At 58.6% G+C, this 23,189-nt stretch overlaps 1 protein-coding gene across 1 annotated transcript; it reads left to right on the top strand.

Annotated features, from left to right (window-relative positions):
* LOC125345414 (cytoplasmic FMR1-interacting protein 2-like) lies at positions 1 to 21,927 on the top strand. Its single transcript, XM_048337587.1, has 16 exons — positions 1 to 9; positions 2,153 to 2,281; positions 3,149 to 3,253; positions 4,867 to 4,958; positions 6,518 to 6,635; positions 8,617 to 8,736; positions 9,303 to 9,428; positions 11,775 to 11,938; positions 12,591 to 12,738; positions 14,593 to 14,667; positions 15,672 to 15,825; positions 16,470 to 16,626; positions 17,285 to 17,381; positions 18,755 to 18,831; positions 20,269 to 20,430; positions 21,858 to 21,927. Exons 1-16 carry the CDS (start codon positions 1 to 3, stop codon positions 21,925 to 21,927), a joined length of 1,803 nt encoding a protein of 600 aa, XP_048193544.1.
* The last annotated feature ends 1,262 nt before the right edge of the window (positions 21,928 to 23,189 follow it).

The raw sequence follows: 23,189 nt of genomic DNA, 5'->3' as shown, positions 1-23,189 counted from the left end.
ATGGCCCATGTAAATATCCAGAGAAGTCTCATTTGGAGAAAAAAAAAACTAGTAATAAAATTAACACAGTTCTTCTGCATCCTCACTAAATTAGCAGGAATATCACTGTATCACTTCATTCAACAGATTTACAAGAATAAAACATCTTATACTTGGGAGAGGTTGCAATTTGTAATGTCAAATAGAAAATTACTAAGCATAACAGACTGGAGAAAATGCAACTTACGATGAAAATAAATATAAATTACTTAACCTCGAGACATAAATGAATGGGAAGTTAGAAGATTCATTAAAGATATGTGATTTAATATTGATTTTGCAAGGCAAATATATATGTATATGTTTATATATATTATTTTATTCTTTTCTTGCCTTCAAAGATATTTTCTTTAGTCAAACTCAAAAGATCTGTCAGATAGCAAAAATAACAAGAAGTTCCATGTCATAAGTAAATTGTTACATTAAAATAAAGACTGAATTTAGTTCACTAAAATTATTGAATTGTAGAATTATTAACTTACACTTAGTATTAATCAGCAAACTTTAAAAATATTTTTATTATCTGTAAGTAGTTGTACAAAGAAGTTGTCGTTTGCTAAAGTAGTTATGAATTTAGTGTATTTTGATCAATGTCACCTAGGTCTTAGAATGAGTGCATCAAATGTCACCTCTTAGAATGAGTGTACTGAATATGTGCCATGTATCCAAGAAGCTATGGATCTTGTTCTGTGTCTGCAACAGTACTTCCACCTCTCCACTCAGATTTTGCTAATGTTTCTCCTATTGTTCATTCAAGTGATTTAATTTTGATTATTGATTTCCTTGACAACTGATGCCGTGTTGATATATTTGTTTTTCCTATGAGACCTAGTGATTTATCTCAAGCCTAACAACCATTTCTTTTTTTGTTTTTAGCTTTTATATTCTTGGATCTGCCTAAGCAATCTTTTCTTAATAAGTATTATGAATGCTTTCATGTCCTCGCACAGTTGATCCTGGTGTCAGGCCGTCTCCTGGGGAAGGGCTCCAGGCAGTGCTCCCCTTGCCCCGAGCCGCCCTGACCTTCCTCACGCACCGCCGCCGGGGCGCAGGGGTCACCTAGGCCGGGTTCAGACCGACGCCCAGTGTTGGGTGTTGGGCTCTGAGTTCCCTGCCCTCTCCCCCCGCCCCCCCCCCCCCCGCATTTCAGGGCAGCCCAGTTCCTGAGGAAGATGGCCGACCCCCAGTCCATCCAGGAATCGCAGAACCTCTCCATGTTCCTGGCCAACCACAACCGCATCACCTAGGTGAGGACACACGGGCCCTGGCCAGCTCCTCCGCCCTCCCTCCCTCCCTCCCGCCCTCCCGCCCTCCCGGCCCCAGGCCCCCTGCCCTGGCCCTGTAGAGCGTGAGTCCAAGCAGGACAACCTCGTGGCCCACCGTGACGCCACAGGCAACCTCGGGGCCTCGCCCCCCCCCCCCCATCTGGCTCTGCGGGTCTGAGAATCGGCCTCGTATCCGGCAGGCTGCATGAGGCTGACCAGCCCCGCGGTTCAGGAAACCGGGGTGTGCTCCGGCACCCCTTTCCCGGGCCCCGCCCGCACGGCCGCCCCTGGCCTGTTTTGCCCCGCCCAGCTCGATCCGCCCTGTGTCACCTCACCTTAGGCAGGCACCCTCAGGTCTACCTGCGCACCCCCAAGCCAACGGGCGGGGAGGGGGCGTCCTGCAAGTTCTGGGGCTCTGAGGGCCCGGACCCCTGACCCAAAGGGCTCGGGAAGGGCGGCGGGGGCACCTCAGACCCTGCCCCCCCCCAGGAGCTGTGTCTGCCCTGTGGGGCTGTGGCAGGGTGGAGACCCCAGCCGCCTCTGCTCCCCACACGGCCCGGCCTGAGGAGACCTAGAGGAGATGGGGAGCACGTGTGCATCCTCCCAGCGGGGCGAGTGCCGCCCTGCGTCCTCCATCGCAACCAGGGCTGGGTGTGCAAAGGCCCAGGGGGGACCGACCAGGGGCCTGACGGGCGGGTGGGTGGCGCGGGCTGGCGTGCGGGCTCCGGTTCCCCCGGGGGGACACAGCCGTGGGTACCCTGGGCTGGCTGGCTGTGCCCAGCCCTGGGCGTGGGTGCGAGGGGGGGGATGCCGGGCCCGTCTCACCGGAGGGTGGCGCTGTGGTCCAGTGTCTCCACCAGCAGCTGGAGGTGATCCCGGGCTACGAGGAGCTGCTGGCCGACATCGTGAACATCTGCGTGGATTACTACGAGAACAAGATGTACCTGACGCCCAGCGAGAAGCACATGCTGCTCAAGGTGGGCCGGGGGGGGGTGTCCCTGCCACGTCCTCCTCACCCCTCCCCCCTCCTCCCCCCCTCCCTCCTCCTCCTCCCTCCTCCTCCTCCCTCCTCTCCCTCCTCCTCCTTCCTCCTCCCCTTCCTTCTGGTCTCCTTCACCTCTACGGCTCCTGGTAGTGAGTTCCTATGCCAGCAGGGGGCGCCAAGCCCTAAACAAAAAGGTCCCCATGCTGGTCCTGCAGAGCAAGATGCTCCCGGGCCAAACAGGAAGTGATCCTTACAGCTTCCTGTCCGCGCCCCTCAAGTGTCCCCCGAGAAACAGAGGCACGTGGGGACGTGACATTCCCACGTCCCCATAGTGGGCCGGACCCTCCACACTTGAGCTCTGCGTTTAAAAAAAAAAATGTTTTAGAAAAACGAGTTCTCTTTCAGTGGATAACTAAAGGGACTGAAGTGTTAAGAATTGTCACACACACACTCACACACACTCACACTTCTCAGGCATCTTGGGGCTTCCTCTCAAGGACCTAGATGGGCACATTTGGCGCACAGACCCTGCGCTGGGTCTGTCGAGTGACCGTCGCTGAGGCTCAGCTGTGTGACTTGGCCAGGCTCTGGAACCTCTGTGTGTCTCGGCTTCCCGTCTGTAGAATGGGGCTCTTGCTTTGAACTTGACTCACAAGAGACGATGCTTGTTCTAAAGTCATTGGCCCAGTGATTAGGGCTCTGGAAATGGGCACCATAGTGATGTGCTAAACTTCCAGTTGGAAGGAGCCTGGCATTTCCTGTCCTTATTTGAGGATGCATAGAATGTGTCGGGGGGAGGGAGGGGGTTCACAGCCCCATGGCGATGACGGCATCTGCTCTCTGCCCCGTCCTGCCCTAGGTGATGGGCTTCGGCCTCTATCTGATGGATGGGAACGTCAGCAACATTTACAAGCTGGATGCCAAGAAGAGAATCAACCTTAGCAAAATCGACAAGTTCTTCAAGGTCAGCCACTAGCCGGGGCCATGGACAGGCCGGCCCGGTCACACCCAGGACCCCTTTGGGGAAATTGTGGGCTTTGTCAGGTGGACAGGCACTCTCAAGACAGGAAGGGGAGGGGAGAGGAGAGGAGGGGAGGGGAAAGAAGAGGAAAAGAGAGGAGGGGAGAGCTGAGATGAGAGAAGGGGGGAGGGGAGAGGAAGGAAGAGGAGAGGGGAAGGAAGGGGGAGGGCAGGAGAGGAAAGGAAAAAGGAGGGGAGGAGAGGAAGAGAGGGGAGGGGAAGAGAGGAAGAGGAAAGAGAGAAGGAGAGGGGGTGGAGGGGAAGGATAGGAAGGGGAGGGGAGAGGAGGGGTGTATCGGAGCTGCCCTAGGCAGAGGGGTATCACCGGCCCACGAAGGCCTCGGCACGCAGCTGGATTCTGCTGGGCGTCTAACTGCCGCTCCCGCCTTTCCCGCTCTCCCTGGCCGGAAGTCCTTGCCCACCTCCAGGGAACCGTGCGCTAGTGCCCGGTAGAAACCAGAGCTCTTGGGAGGAGGGCCAAGGACTGGATTAGAACTCAAATCCCAGGTGGCAAAAGCCCCTCACGGGCACACACACACACACCATCAGCTTCGGCGCCCCCAGATCTGGCCTCCTCACCCCAGATCGTTAGAGAAGAAGAAGAAGAAGGCGGCTCAAGCAAACCTTGGAGGGTTGTACACGGTGCGGGCTTGTTTGGCACGGAGATCTGGGGTGCAAAGGCACTGGAGGCCAGGAGGCCGAGCCTGGGCCTCGCTACAGCTCTGAGTCACCGGGCGAGCAGCCGTGGGGCGCGGCGTGGCGTGGCCGGGCTGTTCTTCAAGACAGAACATTGCCATTTCTCCAGCCTGCACTGGGGGGGGGGGGGACTCCCCACAGACAGGGCCAGGCTTCCCGGGGGCCCAGTGGTCCGGGGCTTTGGGCAAAGCTCTAGATCTCCCTGGAGCTCAGTTTCCCCAGTACTCCCCAGATTTAGCAGGATTCTGCGGTGTGAGCCCAGGGATCTAATCCTGCTTCTGGCCAGAAAGCGTGTGTAAGGATCCGCGGCTGATGCGAGGGGGTTCGCAGCATCACCGCAAAGTCCCAGGGCTCCTGAGCGGGTGTGGATAGCGGGTGTTGGGGGGGGGGGGGGTCAGGTTCTAGTGCTGGAGAGGCCGGGGGTGAACACCGGCGCCTCCCTCCTCACCTCGGCTTGCTCCGCCCTGTCTTTCCTTTGTCAGTCTTGGGGCTTGAACTCCGGGCCTGGGGGCCCTGTCCCTGAGCTCCTTTTGCTCATGGCTAGCCATCTGCCACTTGAGCCACAGCTCCACTTCCGGCTCTTTCTGAGACGTGTGGTAGCGATGAGCGTCTCCCAGGCTTTCCTGCCCCAGCTGGCTCTGAACCGGGATCCTCCGATCTCAGCCTCCTGGGTCGCTAGGATGTCGGGTGCGAGCCGCCCGCTGCCCAGCGAGGGGCTTTGGGGTTCAGGCTCGGGCTGCTTAGAAGAGCGAGGCGGGCTGGAGCCGGGGGAAGGACTTGGCCGGGGGTCCTGTGGGGGTCCCCCCCACCCCCTCCCCGGCCTGCGGGCGCGTCTCACCGCCGCCTTCGCTTCTCTTGCAGCAGCTGCAGGTGGTGCCTCTGTTCGGGGACATGCAGATCGAGCTGGCCAGATACATTAAGACCAGTGCTCACTACGAGGAGAACAAATCCAAGTGAGTGCGTGCCGTAATGTCTCTCGGCGTCCTCGACAGTGCCCAGCCCTGGGCCGGGGGCCGGGGGGCCGCTTCAGCCCCCCCCTCCTCCCCAGAGCCCCGGCACCGCCACCGGCTCGGCGGCGACCAGCCCCAGGCGCTCCGACTCCTTTGCCCGCTGCCGTCCACCCGGCTCTAAAGGGCTCGGAGCACTGGCCACGCCCCTCGGCCCGCTCAGCGCCCGGGGGGCGCCCTGGAGGGGGGCATCGGAGAGAGAGACGCCCTCCCCCGGCTCAGGTTGCGTGGCCACGCAGTAAGTAGGGGGTAGCGCGTGGGTGGGGGCGTCGCCGGGCACCGGGGCCCCAGTGCCCGCCGGCCGGGGCGGCTCCATCGGGCCTCGGGTGGAGGAAGCCCGGCCCCGCCCCGCCCCCCGACACGAGCGGCCGTGGCTCACGCCCGTCATCCCAGCCACTCGGGGCGCTGCGATCTGAGGAGGGCGGTTCAAAGCCAGCCCAGGCAGGAACGCGCGTGAGACTCGTTATCTCCAGTTCGTCTCAGGAAAACCCACAAGCGGCGCCGTGGCTCCGCTGGTGGAACACCAGCTCCGAGCACAAAAGCGCGGGGACGGTGCCCAGGCCCCGAGTTCAAGCCCCAGAACCAGCACAAGCGAAGGAACTAAAGACACTCGCAGGGGGTCTCGGCCCCCCCCCCCAGCCCGGAGCCCTGCCGCTGGGACCCCAGGACAGGGGGGGCTGGCGGCCTGTGGAGGAGCCGGGACCCCCTCCCGCCCTCTCCCTGCCTGGCTACCGGGCCACCTGCAGCCAGGCCCGGAGACGCGGGTTCGAGTGTGCCCATCCCTCCAGAAGTAGCGTGCAAGTGCAAAGAAGTCCCTGGCCGCTCTGCCCCTCGGTGCCGAGCGCTGGGCTCTCCCCCGCTCCCTGTCGGGGCCCGGACCCCAGCACTGGGCGGAGGAAGGGGAGCGAGGGGCCCCTTGTCCCCCCACCCCCACCCCGTCCTTCTGCTGCTCAGCCTGGCTTTCCTAGTGGCATCTTCCCGCGGGGAAGGGGGAGGACGGGGGAGGGGGGCGGGCAGGAGGCGCCCACCTGGGCTCCTTGCTCCAGTGCCAGCTCTTCCCACCTCTGGAAGTACGACGCGGGCACACGCGCACGCACGCACGCACACGCGCGCCCCTCGGCTCTCTGTGGAACGGGCGCGTTGTAGCTGGGCGTCCATCTGACGGAGCGGGGGCGGGGCGGACGCCAGGCGGCCCCACGAGGGCCAGGCAGGAGGAGCGGGGAGGGAAACTGAGGCACAGCCTCTTCGTTAGTGGCGGGAAGAGAAGGGGAGGAGGGAGAGGGCACGGGCTGTGTGTGTGTGCGTGTGTGTGTGTGTCTCACGGACGCTCGTGCCCGGGCTGGCCTTCAGCTGCCATCCTCACTCTCGGCCCCCGAGCAGCCGGGTTACAGGTGCGAGCCGAGCCCTCCTTGGAAGTCTTTTGGGCAAGCGCTTGCTGGGGTGGCCGCCCACCTCCCCCCTCGGAGAGGGGTTCCCCCCCCCAACGCTGCGGTCTCCCCCCCCAGGTGGACCTGCACCCAAAGCAGCATCAGCCCCCAGTACAACATCTGCGAGCAGATGGTGCAGATCCGGGACGACCACATCCGCTTCATCTCCGAGCTGGCCCGCTACAGCAACAGCGAGGTGAGCAGGGCGCTGGGGGGGGGGGGGGGGGGAGCCGCGGGGGGGGTCGGGGGGGGGGCCGGGCCGGGGCCTGGTCACTGGCACACGGTGAGCCGGGGGACACCGTCCTGTCCCCACCCGCGTGTCCAGGGAAACCGCTTTGAATGCGCACGGTCTGCACGCGTGCGTGCGTGCGTGTGTGTGTGTGTATCCTGGGGCTTGAACTCAGTGCCTGGGACGTTTCACTGATTAATGGGAGATAAGAGTCTCATAGCCCCCCCCCCTTTTTTTATTGGTCTGGGCTGGCTTTGAACCAGGATCCTCAGATTCTCATCTATCCATCCATCCATCCATCTATCTATGGAAACAAGATCAGTCCGCAAACCTAAGAGATAAGGTAGCTCTGCAAAAGGAGAAGCTGGCCCTGCCCAGCCGCCTGGAGTTTGGGCGCTCAGGCCTGCTGGGCTTCTGGCTCTTCTCTTGATCTGTTGATGGATAAACAGCCCCCTCCTCAGCCCCCTGACTGCGGAGGCCCCCCCCCCCCCCCCCCCGCGCTCACTGCTGCCACCCTGTGGCCAGCGGTGGGCATTTCTGTCTGATCATAGAGCAAGCAAGGTACAGACCTTGAAATGGGGTCGGCCCGACAGATGCCGGCAGGGTGGAGGTCAAACCAGGGGCCCACACCTACTGCTAGCCTGCCTGCGTGCTTCCCTGCCCGCCTCCTTCCCTTTCCTTTATCCTCTTCCCCCCCTCCCTCCCTCCTCTCTCTCTTCTTTCCTCCTCTCTTCCTCCCTTCCTTTCCAGGGATCAAGCCCCAGGTCCCCCCCCTCACTCGAGTGAAGCCCCCAGACCCAAGCCTTCAGCTTTCTTAGCAAGTGTGTCCATCCGCCATACGGCCCTGATCGCTTTGACCTCGCAAGCCGGGGCCGGCTGCTTCCTAGTGAGGGCTAGCGGATGTAGGGAGCGCCTTCAGAAGCCCGGTCCTCCCGTCCCGGCGGGAGTTCTGATCCTGCAACGGTTCCCAACTGGACACGGGCGAGCCCCCGAGCATTCGGCAGGGAGGAAGCGGGCTGAGCTCCCACGAGCCCCAGGTGGCTGTGCTCACCCCCGTGGATACTAGCCTTGCCTCCGTGTGCACTTAGACCCTTGACTGTAAACGAAATAACACATACAATACACATCGTAGTGTGTTTAATAAGCAGCACGAGCAATAATGTGTCACCATGCATATTTAAATGTATGCCACATGTTGCTTATATAGAATTCTGTGCTGCAATGTGCGTTGTATAGGATGTGTAACAAATCACGCACGTATTTGACTTACTGCACGCGCAGAGCTGCTGTGACTACCGCGTGGGAGAAGTTCAGCTAACATGCAGTGTAACCCCGTCCCTGCGCGTGGGCGCCATTGTGTATGGTGAACTCACCACTCAGCAGCACAAACACGGGCCCGGTGTGCCAGCCCATGGGCGCGGGGCGTTTGCGCACGGGAGGAGGGCTGAGAGTCTCACCCGGTCTGTAAAGACTGACAGATCCCAGCGAGCATCGCGAGGGACGACCGCCTGCCACGTGGGGGCCACGTACGTGGCCGTGTTTCATTGCGGCATATTCCACAAGCCAAAAGAGGTTTGTGTGACATCCACCGTCGTGGCTTGCGATGGGCATTTGCTAGGAAGGAGAACCAAGACACGGGATTCGCTGGATCGCCACATTTGCCGCCGGTGCACCGGTGGCTCACTCCCGCAATCCTAGCGACCGAGGAGGCTGAGACTGGAGGATCTCAGTTCGAAGCCAGCCCAGGCAGGAAAGTCTGCCAGCCTCTCATCTGCGGTGCACCACCAAAAAAAAAAAAGCCAGAAGTGAAGCTGTGGGTCCAGGGGTAGAGCACGAGCCTTGAGCACCACATAAAGAATAAAGCCCGGACACGGTGCCCGGGCCCTGCTGAGGTCAGGCGTCGCGCGTGCGGTTGGCGAAGGCTGAGGGTCTCTGCCCTGCTTCCCAGGTGGTGACCGGCTCGGGGCTGGACAGCCAGAAGTCGGACGAGGAGTACCGGGAGCTCTTCGACCTGGCGCTGCGGGGCCTGCAGCTCCTATCCAAGTGGAGTGCCCACGTCATGGAGGTGGTAGGTGGAGGCCCGGGTCATGGAGGTAGAGGTTGGGGTCCTTTTCCCTTTTGCCCATGGCTGGTGCTCTACCCCCGGGGGCCACGCCTCCAGCCCAGGTTTTTGCTGGCTCATTGGTGCTTCTGCTCTCGACGTCCAGCGTTCCTTACAAATAAGATTGTGTGGTGAGTGGTCTTTCGTACCTGGCTTCTTCCTTTTCTCTTTCTGTCAGTCGTGGGGCTTGAACTCAGGGACTAGGCATTGTCCCTGCGCTCTTTTGCTCATGGCGCTCTACCACTTGGAACCACCGCACCACTTCTGGTTTTCTGGTGGTTCACCGGAGATAAGAGGCTCACGGACTTTCTTGCCCGGGCTGGCTTTGAACCACCATCCTCAGGTCTCAGCCTCCTGAGTCACCAGGATGACAGGTGTGAGCCACCGGTGCCTGGCTACCTGGCTTCTTGTAGTTCCCTCAGTCAAGGTTCAGGACCTTTTCCTTTTGGGGGGCTGGTAATATTCCACGGTACGGGGTTTGTCTCGCGCCTGGCACCGACAGGCTCCCTTGGTGGTTCCCCCCTCTCCTCTAGTACTCTTGGAAGCTGGTTCACCCCACAGACAAGTTCTGCAACAAGGACTGCCCGGGCACGGCGGAGGAATACGAGAGAGCCACGTGCTACAACTACACCAGTGAGGAGAAGTTCGCCTTCGTGGAGGTAGGCGCCGACCCGGTCCCGAACCCTGGCCACAGGCCACGGCCCTCGGTGCTCCACCCACCGCGACGGCATTGTCCCCTGTCCATCAAGCGTCATCTCTTTTGGTCAAAAGCCGTCACTCAAGCCGGGCGCCGGTGGCTCCCGCCTGTCCTCTAAGCTACTGAGGATGCTGAGATCTGAGGATCACAGTTCAAAACCAGTCCTGCCCAGGAAAGTCCCTGAGACTCCTACCTCCAATGAAACACCAGTAAAGCCAGAAGTGGAGCTGTGGCTCAAGTAGTAGAGTAAAAAACAAAACAAAAAGCTCAGGGACAGTGCCCAGGATCTGAGTTCAAACCTCAGGACACACACACACACACACGCACACACAGAGTTGTTATTCAGAAACAATTAGAGATTCATCTGGTCCTCAAAAACCCAATAGATGTTATTTACTCTACTGGAAAAATGGGCTGAAAGAAAACCAGCAGCAAAAAGAAACACCGAGTAGCTGAAGCAGATCTGAACTCCTCAGGCAAAGACACATTTGCCACCCCTTCTCCTCTGGCTTTGTGCTGGTTCGCTGGGAGATTCGTGGCTCGGTGAGAGGTTCGTGGACTTCCCTGCCCGGCTGGACATTGAACTGTGATCCTCCAGACTTCCGCTTTCTGAGTCTCTGGGATTACAGGCATGAGCCACCGGCGCCTGGCACCCAATCTTCCTATTCCTTGACACAAGCAGTTGCACGTATTTATGGGGTCCACCCAGTGCATAATAATAAGATAGTGATAAGATGCTAAGACGGGGCGCATGGAACAATTGTGGCCTCTTGGGTGTATTGGAGTCCTCTCAAGTAGTGCTTTTTTTTTTTTTTTTGCCAGTCCTGGGCCTTGAACTCAGGGCCTGAGCACTGTCCCTGGCTTCTTTTTGCTCAAGGCTAGCACTCTGCCACTTGAGCCACAGCGCCATTTCTGGCCGTTTTCTGTATATGTGGTGCTGGGGAATCGAACCCAGGGCTTCAAGTATACGAGGCAAGCACTCTTGCCACTAGGCCATATCCCCAGCCCCCAAGTAGCGCTTTTGAAGTGATGCAGTGTTGTTGTTGGTGGAGGTGTTGGTGGTGATGGTGGTGGTGATAGTGGTAGTGGTGGTGGTGGTGATGATGGTTGTGGTGGTGTTGATGGTGGTGGTGGTGATGGTATTGATTGTGATGGTGGTGATGATGATGGTGAGGGTGGTGGTGGTGATGATGGTGTTGATGTTGATGGTGGTGAATGTGGTAGTGGTGGTGATGGTGATGATGATGGTGATGGTGATGTTGGTGATGATGGTGGTGGTGGTGGTGATGATGGTGTTGATGGTGGTGTTGGGGGTGGTGGTGATGGTGGAAATGGTGGTGGTGGTGATGGTGGTGATGATGATGGTGGTGGTGATAGTGGTAGTGGTGGTGATGATGGTGGTGGTGATAGTGCTGTGATGATGGTGGTGATGATGGTGATGGTGGTGATGGTGGTAGTGATGGTGATGGTGGTGGTGGTGATGGTGATGGTGGTGGTGATGGTGGTAATGGTGATGGTGGTAGTGATGGTGATAGTGGTGGTGGTGATGATGGTGTTGCTGGTGATGGTGGTGATGGTGGTGGTGTGGTGGTGATAGTGATAGTGGTGGTGATGTTGGTGATGGTATTGATTGTGATGTTGGTAATGGTATTGATTGTGATGGTGGTGATGGTGATGATGGTGATGGTGGTGGTGGTGATAATGGTGTTGATGGTGATGGTGGTGATGATGATGGTGGTGATGGTGGTGGTGATGGTGATGGTGGTGGTGATGGTGGTGGTGGTGGTGATGGTGGTGGTGGTGATGGTGGTGGTGGTGATGGTGGTGGTGGTGATGGAGATGGTGGTGATGGTGGTGGTGTAGTGGTGGTGGTGGTGGTGATAGTGATAGTGGTGGTTATGGTGGTGATGGTATTGATTGTGATGGTGGTGATGGTATTGATTGTGATGGTGGTGATGGTGATGATGGTGATGGTGATGATGGTGATGGTGTGGTGGTGATGGTGTTGATGGTGATTGGGGTGATGGTAGTGGTGATAGTGGTAGTGGTGTTGATGGTGGTGGTGATGGTGATGGTGGTGGTGATGGTGGTGGTGGTGGTGGTGATGATGGTGATGGTGGTGGTGGTGGTATTGATGGAGATGGTGGTGATGGTGATGGTGGTGGTGATGGTGGTGGAGATGGAGGTGGAGAGAAGGGAGCAGAACGCCAATTCTCCTTTTGTCCCCTCCTGGGGGCGTGGTGGTGGGCGGCGGCTGGCCAGGGTGCCGGGGACCCGGCGGGCCTCACCCCGCTCCGTGCCCATGCAGGTGATCGCCATGATCAAAGGCCTGCAGGTGCTCATGGGCCGCATGGAGAGCGTGTTCAACCAGGCGATCCGGAACACCATCTACGCCGCCCTGCAGGACTTCGCGCAGGTGACCCTGCGGGAGCCGCTCAGGCAAGCCGTGCGCAAGAAGAACGTCCTCATCAGGTGCGTCTCGGGGACCCCTCCACCGAGGGGGCGCGCCAGACTCAGCCAGTGTCCCGGCCGGCCTGCGCCCCCACACAGCCCCGCTCCCAGCGCCGGCTTGCGTGCGCGTGAGTCAGGTGCCCCCCGCCACCAGGCCTCGGTTTCCCTCGTCTGTAAAATGGGTACGATGAAGCCGGGCGCTGGTGGCTCAGGCCTGGAATCCTCGCCGCTCAGGAGGCGGGGATCCGAAGATCGCGGTTCCAAGGCGGCCTGCATAGGGGACCCCACGAGACTCTGATCCCCAATTAACTACCCCCCCCAAAAAAAGCCATCAGTGGAGCTGTGGCTCAAGTAACAGCATTATTAGCCTTGAGGGACAGAGCCCAGGTCCTGAGTTCGAGCCCCCCCACTAATAAAAAAAATGGATATGATGGCACCCCTGCCCCCACCCTCCCTCCCCACGGCCCCCCGTCACCCCGGGGCTCGATGGAGGGGTCATGGGCGCCATTGAAACACCAGTGCCACACATTTTACCGGGCTCCCCGCAGCGCCTTCCGCCCCCGACGCCCAGGGGCCCCTGGGGGGGGCAGCATCTCTGGAGAGAGGGGACAGGAAGTTGCCCCACCCGCCCAGCCTCCTTCGGGTGCTGAGCCCCCCTCCCCCCGCCCCCCAGCGTCCTGCAGGCCATCCGCAAGACCATCTGCGATTGGGAGGGCGGGCGTGAACCCCCCAACGACCCCTGCCTGCGAGGAGAGAAGGACCCCAAAGGGGGCTTCGACATCAAGGTGCCCCGCCGAGCCGTCGGGCCCTCCAGCACCCAGGTGAGCAGCTCCGGCCGGCCCGCCCCACCAGTTCCCTTCCACCAATGCTGGATTCGATAGAGGAAAGGACGCCGCTGCTCTGAGACTCAGGAGACCTGGGTTCTAGTCCCCGACCTCCTGTGTGACCTTGGCCATGTTGCACAACCTCTCCGGGCCTCAGTTGTCCGGTCTGACCCATGGGGTTTACACCGCTTCCAGTGTTACATCTGACAGGCCCACCCCATCCCCGCCCCCCCCCCCAGCCCCGGGGAATCTCCACGTGCCCCTCTCCCTGCGTGGCCCCGGAGGCGCTGTGTGGTCTCGGGCCGACGCCCGGGCCTCTCTGGGCTCTGTCTTCGTTGGTTACCAGCTTGCTGCTGCCTTCCCCCCCCCCAACTTCCCCTCAGCCACAGGGACACGCAGCCCTTCACCCCACCAAGAAAGTCACATGATCAGCCAGGTGTAGCCCTGCATACTCAGGAGGCCGAGATCTGCAGCAGATCAGGGTTCAAAGCCACCCCCTCCGCAGGAAAGCCTCATGAGACTCTATCTCCAATGCAACCACCACAAAGCCGGAAGCAGAGCTGTGGCTCGGGTTGGTAGGGCGCTAGCCCTGGACGAAAACAGCGGCGGGGCAGCGCCCAGGCCCTGAGTTCAAGCCCCAGGACTGTCACACACACACACACGTGCGCACACACACACACACACACGTCCACTGAAGTCTCTCATCCTCCAAGGAGGAAAGCTGAATTCCTTCCTCGTCTGGGGGTCCAGGGTCCCTGCGCTCTCTGTGGGGCTTGGGGAAGCAGGGACTTCCGGCTGTGCAGGCCCCGGGTCGTGTGCGGGGGGGCCCCCACTTGATGACACCTCTAAGCCTCTCTCTGTGAGCCTGTCTGGTGCTCCCCCCCCCCGCGTGTGTGTGTGTGTGCACGTGTCAGGCAGGGCGGGTGCGGTGGGCAGGTTTGGCGTAGCTTTCCTTGGCGTCCAGCCTCCAGCCAGTGTGAACCAGTATAGCCTGAACCCCAAGTCCTGTGGGGATCCTAGAATCAGAGCATCTTGGGAGGGAGAGGAGGAGGAGGAGGAGGAGGAGGAGGAGGAGGAGGAGGAGGAGGAGGAGGAGGAGGAGGAGGAGTGGGAGGAAGGAGGAGAGGATGGCAAGGGAGAGAAAAGGTGGGGGAGATCTGTAAGGACGCTGCCAGTGGGGAAGGTCCATTTGGGGAGCGCCCCCCCCACAGGTTAGGAAGGCACAGATGTGCTCCATGAGCTCTGCCACACCGGGAGTTGCCCCGAGAGAGAGAGAGAGAGAGAGAGCGTACAGTCACCCCATTTCCCAGATGGGAAAACCGAGGCCCAGATAGGGCAGGTGACTTGTCCGAGTCACAGGTGAGTCCGGACGGAGTGGGACAAGAACCCAGGTCTCCTGACTCCCGCCCGGGGCTCCGCCCTCTCCCCCCCACTCCCCGGGGGCCCCCTGCCTTCTGCCCTGGTGCACAGGTGGAGGGGGAGAGGCCGACCCCGCCCTGGTCCCCGTCGGTCAGTGCTCGCAGCAGGTTAGAGCCAGCGTTTCCGTCGTTAGCACAGGGGTTCGCTCCTCAGGCCCAGTGGGCGGGCTCTCCCCGCGGTGAGGAGCCCCCCCACCCGGGCGGCGTGTCCCCCCCGGGCGTCGTGGAGACATGGCAGGCAGGACGGTGCGGTGCAGGAGTGCTGGGCGGCTGGAGAGTCTCGGGCCACCCCGGCATGGCGACGTCTTCCCGTTGTATACAATGCCTCTTGCTTTTCTCTCTCTCTCTCTCTCTCTCTTTCTCTCTCTCCCTCGTCCCTGTCTCTCCTGCCCTCCCTCCCACCCCCCCTTCCTCCTCTCCCGTTGTGTCTTAGGCCTGCCAGTGGTCCCCGAGGGCTTTGTTTCACCCCACTGGTGGCACACAGGGCCGAAGAGGCTGCCGATCCCTGGTATTACGGCCTGCTGGCGGGGTTGGGTCGGGTCCCCGCTGGGGGGGGGGGCAGCAGAATGGAGCCCCCTCCCGCCCCCCCTCCGGCCCTCAGATTCAATGGTGTGTGGAAAGGTGTAGATCATAGCAGAGAGAACAGTCTCCCGCTGCGCCCGTGCCCCGAGCACGCCGGGCGCGCTGTATGAAAGCGGGAGTTCCCTGTCTGTCTAGTAGTGTCCTGTGTAAGTACTGGTGCTAAGTACTGGTGTCAATTGAACACCGGGGAGGCAGGCCGTGCCCTGCGGCTCCGGGCCACCGGGGGGCGCTGTCACTCACGTGCCCATTCAGGAAGCAGGATTGGCAACCGGCGGTGGTTGGTCGGTTGTGGAGGGGAGGGAGGCTGAAGGGGGGAGGGGTGCCACTCTTGCTGTGATCTTACCCCATCGGGGCAAATCTGAGATGGCGTCTGGTCCACCTCCTCGCTCGTTAGCTGACACAACTGGAGCCCCGAGAGAGGCCTGTACTCCTCTAAGGTCACACAGCAAGTCGGGAAGACCACCTGGCCTTGAACCCAGGTCTTCTGATTCCCAGCACAGTGTTCCACCCCATGGGGTCACCCCGGGGAAGGAAGGGGTGACCACAGTGACAGACCACGGGGGGTCTCCCCTGATTCCACCACGGGGGCCAAGCCGGGCAGTGTTGCCTCGAGCTGCGTGGGCATCAAGAAGAACTTCCTTCCCAGCTGGCCAGTGGCCCTCCTGGAGGTTTTCACAAGGGCTGCGGTGTGGCGCCCATCCCCCATGGCGCCAGGCCCCGGACGGCGCCCGTGGACACACACACACACACACACACACACACTTCCAGATCACTTCTCCACCTAGACAGTTCTTAGGAAGGAAGGAAAGACAGGACGTCAGATCATACAAATAACCTTGAAAAAAAAAAAAAAACCTTTCCCCAGGGTGGAGGCCCAGCCTTGGGCCTCGACCTTGACGTTGACCTTGTCCTCTCTCTCTCTCTTTCAAGCTGTACATGGTGCGCACCATGCTCGAGTCGCTCATCGCGGACAAGAGCGGCTCCAAGAAGACCCTGCGGAGCAGCCTGGACGGCCCCATTGTGCTGGCCATCGAGGATTTCCACAAGCAGTCCTTCTTCTTCACCCATCTGCTCAACATCAGCGGTGAGTCCCAGAAAACACGCCCGCACACCCCCGAGGTCCTAGGTGGAATCTGGACCGTGGGGCTGGATCTGTCCGGGAGTCATTTATGGCGAACGGATCCGGAAGTCCTCAGGGAGGAGGGATGGGCCGGGGGACCAAGCTAGAGGTCAAGCAGGGCAGAGTGGGCTGACTAACCACCCAGGCGCCTCGCCGTTTTTCCCCAGGCCGGCTCCCACCGCCGTCCTCTATGCCTCGTGCTTGGGTGGAAGCCAGCACCCCCGGCTTCCTGGTTGAGATGAGGTCTTGCTCACCTGTGCCTGGGCCTTGGCCTTGAATCCTGATCTGGCCCCATCTCGGCCTCCGTGAGGAGCTGAGATTACAGCCGTGGCCTACCACGCCTGGCTCTAGATGCATTTTATACACAAGGGAGGCGGGGAATGATCCCACAAGCCCCCCCTCCTCGCCCCCCTCCCCCCCAGGCCCTGTTGCCACCTCGAAAGTGCAGGGTGCCCCCTGAGGGTGCTAGGCTTGCCCTGTGCCTTCAAGCACCAGTGACCGGGATCTGAGAAGAGCCTGCGGACCCAGCACCCCAAGGCGGGCGGGAGCCATGGCTCCAGCGCCCTCCCCGAGGTGACCCCGCACCCCACCCCTCCCTGTGTTCGCAGAAGCGCTGCAGCAGTGCTGTGACCTCTCCCAGCTCTGGTTCCGAGAGTTCTTCCTGGAGCTCACGATGGGCCGGCGCATCCAGTTCCCCATCGAGATGTCCATGCCTTGGATTCTGAGAGACCACATCCTGGAGACCAAGGAGCCTTCCATGATGGAGTGAGAGGCGGGACCTGGGCTGCGGGGGCGGGGGCCTGGGCTGCGGGGGCGGGGGCCTGGGCGGCGGGGGCCTGGGCTGCGGGGGCGGGGGCCTGGGCTGCGGGGGCGGGGCCTGGGATGCGGGGGCGGGGCCTGGGATGCGGGGGCGGGGCCTGGGTGGCAGGGGCGGGTCTGAAAAGCAGGAGGCGGGGCCTGGGCCTCAGGGGGCGGGGCCTGTCTCTTGGGGCGGGACCTAAGATGCAGGAGCTGGGCCTGGCACTCAGGGGCGTGGCCTGGTCTGCAGGGGCGTGGCCTGGTCCACGGGGGCGGGGCCCAGGCCGCTGGGGCGGGGCCTGGGCTGCAGAGGAAGAACGGGCTCCTTTGCCTCCGCCTTGGCCGGCGAGGCTCCCGGACTGGGGTCTGCCCGCCGGTCGGGTGCCGTCTGCAGCTCTGCGGGCAGCCACTCCGGCAGCCACGCGGGGGACATAGTCAGCCCCCGGGGGAGGAAGGCAGGACCCCGACCTGAGCCTTCCATCCCAGGCCCATTTTTGCAGGCTGTGGTTTGGCTGGGCGCCTTGGGTCTCTGGAGTCATTCCTCGCGACCCGGAGGCGGGGCCCAGGGGGGCCGTGGGGGGCGGGGGGTCCCGTGGGGTCACCGCCGCCCCCCTCTCCCCCTCAGGTACGTCCTCTACCCGCTGGACCTGTACAACGACAGCGCCTACTACGCGCTGACCAAGTTCAAGAAGCAGTTCCTGTACGACGAGATCGAGGCCGAGGCGATTGACGAGCCACGCCCCCTTGTCATCGCTGTCATCATCATCATCACTGTTATCATTATCATCATCATTATGATTATCACAGACAGACAAACACACACACATACACACACACACACACACACACACACACACACACACACACACAGGGCCTCGTGCTGTTTGCATAAGGCGATCACTCTGGGGCTGAGGGCCTGACAGGGAAAGAATCAGGGGTGAACCCTCCCCCTACCCTCCCCCTCTCAACCCCCGCCCCCCCAAGTGTGCCTTTGCATCCCCCCTGCAGCCGCGGCCCCGTCTGTGGAAAGCTTACCACTGTCTCTCTCTGGCTTTGGTCACTGCGTCGGAGGCAGCACAGTCCACGGCGGCGATCGCCACGCAAACCTCCGATGTTAACAAGCCAGAGCGGTTTATTTAATCCAAGGTGGTTTTTTTTCTGATGGGGAGGGCGGCCAAAGGAGCCTTTATATTTCTAACTATGTCATTATAATCAGATTTGCAAAGCAAAGTAAAAAAAAAAAAGCAAATATCAAAGAACAGGGTTGGAAAAAAAAAAACCAAGATGGTCTATGGGCAGTGATGGAGGCGGGTAGCTGGGGGGGACGAGCCCAGTGAGTGATTACACAACCGGGGAAGCTTCCCATCCCTTCCCATACAGGCTGCGAGTCAGGGGTCAGCTGAAGAGCAGATCCCTGGGCCGGGGGCGGGGGGGGGGGGAGGGGGGTGTGACAGGGGAGGGGGAGGGGCTGGTTCCTTATTGAGCTCTGCGTGACTTGGTGTGTGCACACCAGTCCTGGGGCTTGAACTCAGGGACTCCATCATGCTCTCATTATTTGCCTTTTCACTCAAGGCTGGTGTGCTGCCACTTGAATCCTAACTTACTTTCCTTCTGGCTTTTGAGTGGTTTGTTGGACATAAGAGTCTCACAGACTTAGTCCTGCCTGGGCTGGCTTTGAACCACAATCCTCAGATCTCAGCCTCCTGAGTAGCTAGGGTGACAGGCGTGAACTTTGCTCTATCTGTTAACTGAGCACCGTGATTACAAGGGGTAAACGGACTTGCCTGGACACAGACTCCCTCCCTCTTTCCTTTCCTTCCTCCCTCCCTTCCTTCCCCCTTCCCCTCCTTCTTTCCTCTCCTTCCCTTCCTTCCCTCCCTCCTTCCTTCTATCCTCCCTTCCTCCCTCCCTCTCTTCTCCTCCCCTCTCCTTTCTCTCTTTCTTTTCTTTTTCCCCCTTTTCTCTATCAAAGCTGTCATGCAGCCCAGAACACTCTTGGGGTAAGCCGGCCCGAGCTGCCCAATCCCCGGCCCTCGAGTGAGTGTGACAGCAGGCCGGGCGCTGCCGTGTTGACATTCCCTGCTTCCCTCCGCAGGTGAACCTGTGTTTTGATCAGTTTGTCTACAAGCTGGCGGACCAGATCTTTGCCTACTACAAGGCCATGGCGGGCAGGTAGGAGAGCCAGGCTGAAGGCAGCCATCTTTCCCAACACCGTGTCTAGAAGGCATGGCTCCCTGCTCCCCCCTTGGCGAGGAAAAAGGGGGCAGAAATGGTGCTCACTTCATGGGGCAGAGAGAAGCGGACAAGAGCAAAGATACGCAGAGGCAAGGAAGTTTCTGTAGTGTCATGAAGAAAGGCTTATGGGATTAGGCTTAGGTGATTACGGGGAGCGGAGCTGGAAAGGCAGTGTGAAAAGAAAGCAGTAGGTTCCAGGAAACTGCAGGCAGAAGCGATTTCCTGTGCAAAGTCACTGGCAGAAATAACAAAAATTGTAGAGCCTGCCTGCCTGCCTGGTTTGGGGGGGTTCGAGTCGGTTGTTGTCCCGCCCGCAGCCACAAGAGGGCACTGCGAGGAGATGGGAGGGGAAGAGATCAGCACTGATGATGCATTTAGCTGTTTAGCCTGGGAGGAAGGAAAGGAAGGGAGAAAAGGAGGAAGGAAAGGAGGGAGGGTGAGGGGGAGGGAGGAAGGAAGGGTTTCAAGGTAACTGCAAGGTAATTTGCTGACCTTTTATTTTTCTTTGTCATTGCTTGTGGGGCTTGAACTCAGGGCCTGGGCGCTGTCCCTGAGCTCTTTAGCTCAAGGCCGTTGCTCTTCCACTTTGAGCCACAGCACGGTGGTTCGTTGGAGATTAAGAGTCTCACGAGGACTTTTCTGCCCAGGCTGGCTTCAAACCACGATCCTCCGATCGCAGCCTCCTGAGTAGCTAGGATGACAGGCGTGAGCCACCGCCGCCCGGTGAATTCTCGGGATTTAAGAACCCTGAGGACAAATTCACATTTTTTCCATCAGCACCGAAGTGCGGGTGAATGCCACCAGCCGTGCGTGCGCACACAGACGATGCGAATGGGAAATGCCGTGCCGTGCGTGTGTGCACACGTGTGTGTGTGTGTGAACGTTGTGTGTATGTACACCCTCGGAGCCTCACACTCTGGCTCAGCTCTTTCGCTCGGGACTGGCGCTCGACCACTTGAGCCACACCTCCACCCCCGGCTTTTTGCTGAGGAGCTGTAAATGCAAGTCTCCTGGAGCTGTGTCCCCCAGGGTGGCTTCAAGCCACCATGCTCCGATCTCGGCCCCGTGAGTCGCTAGGATGACAGGTGTAAGCCACCGGCGCCCGCCCCTCTGCATCTAGAATGTTCCCCGGGTGATACTAAGCATAGACTCCATCATGTTACGATATATGAATAAATAAAAGAGGCAAGTGGCCCATCTGTAACCTGGACTTTCTTTTTTTTTTGTTTTGTTTTTTTCTGTTCTGAGCTCCTGGCGGGATCTAAGGGTCTGCGGAGAGAGAAGGCAGTGGATAGAACCCCATGTGGGGCCAGGCAAGGGGGGTGCTATCTACCAGGGTGTTCAGTGGGTCTGTTTCACCCTGGTCCTTTCCAGCGTCCTCTTGGACAAACGCTTCCGGGCCGAGTGTAAGAATTACGGCGTCATCATCCCGTACCCGCCCTCCAACCGCTACGAGACGCTGCTGAAGCAGAGACACGTGCAGGTATTGGGGGGGGGGGCTCTAGAGAAGATGGTGCAGAGCTGCAACGTCGGGGGGTGTGCCAGGGAATTGCCCAGTGGCGGGGGGGGGGGGGAGTCCCGGGCCCAGGTAAATCCTAGTGCAAACCTTACAGGCTTGGCTACGTGATAGGGTTCCCCTGCCATCCCCGGCTTGCCCCCGGAGATCAGGAACCCCCAAACCTAAGCTGCAGAGCCCCACTTTCTGCCCATTGCCATAGCCCAAGTGAAATAACAAGAAAATAAAACTCTTCATTTAATGGAAAGATTTTGTTTGCATGACATCCATCACCCACGATGCATTTTTGATGTCCATGTTGGTTAGCTAAGGTTCAGCTCTCTGACATAAAAATTTTTAGCGAAGAGAAAATGCACAGGATGGGTGGTGACAGGCTGGGAGAAGAAGACGGTTTAGCAGTCTTGATCTTCTATTACGTTTTCGTGGTGTTGTTGCAGGAGCTTGATCTCAAGGCCTCGGTCCCTCCCTTGGCACTCTACCCATGAGCCACACTTCCAGCTCTGGGGTTTTGCCGGTTGCATGGAGATAAGAGTCTCGTTGACTTTCCTGCCCAAGCTGTCTTTTAACTGCAATCCTCAGATCTCAGCTTCCCAAATAACTAGGATTAAAGTTTTGTGCCGTGAATGTCCAGCTGTCGGATTGGAATGGACAGGGTGATGCACACGGTGAGAGTAAAACATTCTAGAACAAAACTAGAACTAATAATTTCTATTCAGCAGGTCTCTTGAAGAGACAGAAAAGTGAAGTAACTGAAGAGAAAGACAAGAGATTTTTTTTAATTTTTCAGTAAAAAGCAAATTTAAGACCACACTTTCAATCAAAATAGTGTGTATTTAATGTGAAGTGAACTTGATCAGGAGAGTACCATACAACTTTTATGTGCTGTTTAAAGCATACACAGGAATAGCGAACATTACACCTGCCACGAAAGTAAAACTCAAATGAATCCAAAGGATGGCTTATGCTAACACACACTGCTGGGTTCCCAATAAGACTGATAGCAAAACTTTTATAAAGCCTCGGGGCTGGGGATATAGCCTAGTGGCAAGAGTGCCTGCCTCGGATACACGAGGCCCTAGGTTCGATTCCCCAGCACCACATATACAGAAAACGGCCAGAAGTGGCGCTGTGGCTCAAGAGGCAGAGTGCTAGCCTTGAGCGGGAAGAAGCCAGGGACAGTGCTCAGGCCCTGAGTCCAAGGCCCAGGACTGGCCAAAAACAAAACAAAACAAAAAAAAACTTTTATAAAGCCTAAATACTAGAAACTCCTATTAAGCAGTATGTTTTCACTCTGTAAAATAGGACACCAGTTGTATTTATTGATGCTGGATATATTAACTATGTTGATATTTTTGTTATTGCTTGCATGGCAGAGACATGATATAGATCTGGTCTTTGAATAATGAGGAATCACAATAATCGCAACTTATTTTTAACTGCCATTCAGATTACACATTCGGATGCAGAACAACGTGTGCATTCTGTATGATTTGATTGAAGTAAAAGGGGATTTTTAGTGAAAGCCTCCATTTTTTCAGCAGTTCTCTGGAGGACTCCCCCCGCCACCCCCAATACCAAGCTTAGCACAAAACCTGAGCAAATTCCTTTAAGACTGGAGGCCTGGGTAGCCGCTAGGCGAGTGTCATAAAATGTGATCTTTCATTTTCGCGCAGTTTGCATGCTCGGCTTGCCTCACGCTGGCTTCTCCATGCAGAATGCCTTGGGGTCGAGCCAAGTAACTCAGAGCACGGAGGAGAGCGAAGGCCTTCACCGGGAATTAGGTGGTAGCTGAGATTTGTGGAGATCGTGTTCAAACCGGGGAGGGCGGGCGGGCGGGCAGCCCGGGCCGTGCTGGGGTAGGGGTGGGGGGGGACATGGAATTCTCCTTTACATTCTGAGGGGCGGGGACACGAGTGTGGACCTCTGGGCAAAGCCATGCACGGGGCCGCCCATGAGATGGCATGGACGGGGAGGCGGAGATCAGAGGGTCTTGGTTTGAAGCCAACCCCGGCAGGAAGGTCCACGAGAGCCTCAGCCAGCGGCGCACCCGGCTCAGCAGGAGCTCGGGGCCAGAGTTCAAGCCCAGCCAAGGTGCCCAGGGACAGGAACGCTGCTGGATCCTCCCCAGAGGCCAGGAAGGAGCAGTGGCTGGGTCTTCCCCAGAGGCCACGACGGAGCAGCTGCTGGATCCTCCCCAGAGGCCAGGATGGAGCAGGGACTGGTCTTCCCCAGACGCCAGGGTCGAGCCTGGAAGGAGGGAGGGACGAGCGCTTCCTCTCCTGTGTTCCCAGGTGTCGGGAGCCGAGCTAGCAGCTAAGCTCATCCTGACCTCTGGCTGTGCCGATGTCGCCAAGATGTCGGGAGCCAAACTTGCACCTAGGTTCATTTTCACCTCTGGCTGTGCTGTTACCGCCAGGATATGCTAAAGGCAAAGTCCTCAGCCACTGTCCGGAATTGCTTTGCTATGTCCCCACCTTGCTATGTCCGCTGGAGTAGATTCCTATGTTAATCAACCTTGTCCTGTGTTTACTGTAATCAAATGTTGCAAACTTCAAAGACTCTTTATGTTCTGGAATTTTAACAATCCTATGCTATTCCCTGGTTCCAAAACTGCATATAAGCTGGGAGTTGAGAATAAACTGTTGCTGTAGTCTTGAGGTTCAACCTTATGGCTGCAGACCTCCCGTACCCCATCTTTGTCTCTTGTCTTTTTTCTCTTGCCTTATTTTTCTTTTTCCGTATCCCTGCCGCCCCTCAGTCAGGATTTCTGTTCCCCTGC

This window comes from Perognathus longimembris, unplaced genomic scaffold (genome assembly GCF_023159225.1).
Source record: "Perognathus longimembris pacificus isolate PPM17 unplaced genomic scaffold, ASM2315922v1 HiC_scaffold_5661, whole genome shotgun sequence".
In the NCBI taxonomy this organism is placed as follows: Eukaryota; Metazoa; Chordata; class Mammalia; order Rodentia; family Heteromyidae; genus Perognathus; species Perognathus longimembris.
This window is presented reverse-complemented; position numbering and strand designations above follow the sequence as displayed.

Excerpts from the sequence above, each read along its gene's own strand:
- LOC125345414 (XM_048337587.1), top strand. Across the intron at positions 2,282-3,148 it reads AGAAGCACATGCTGCTCAAG|GTGATGGGCTTCGGCCTCTA; the intron begins GTGGGCCGGGGG and ends GTCCTGCCCTAG. Across the intron at positions 20,431-21,857 it reads CAGAGCTGCAACGTCGGGGG|ATTACACATTCGGATGCAGA; the intron begins GTGTGCCAGGGA and ends ACTGCCATTCAG.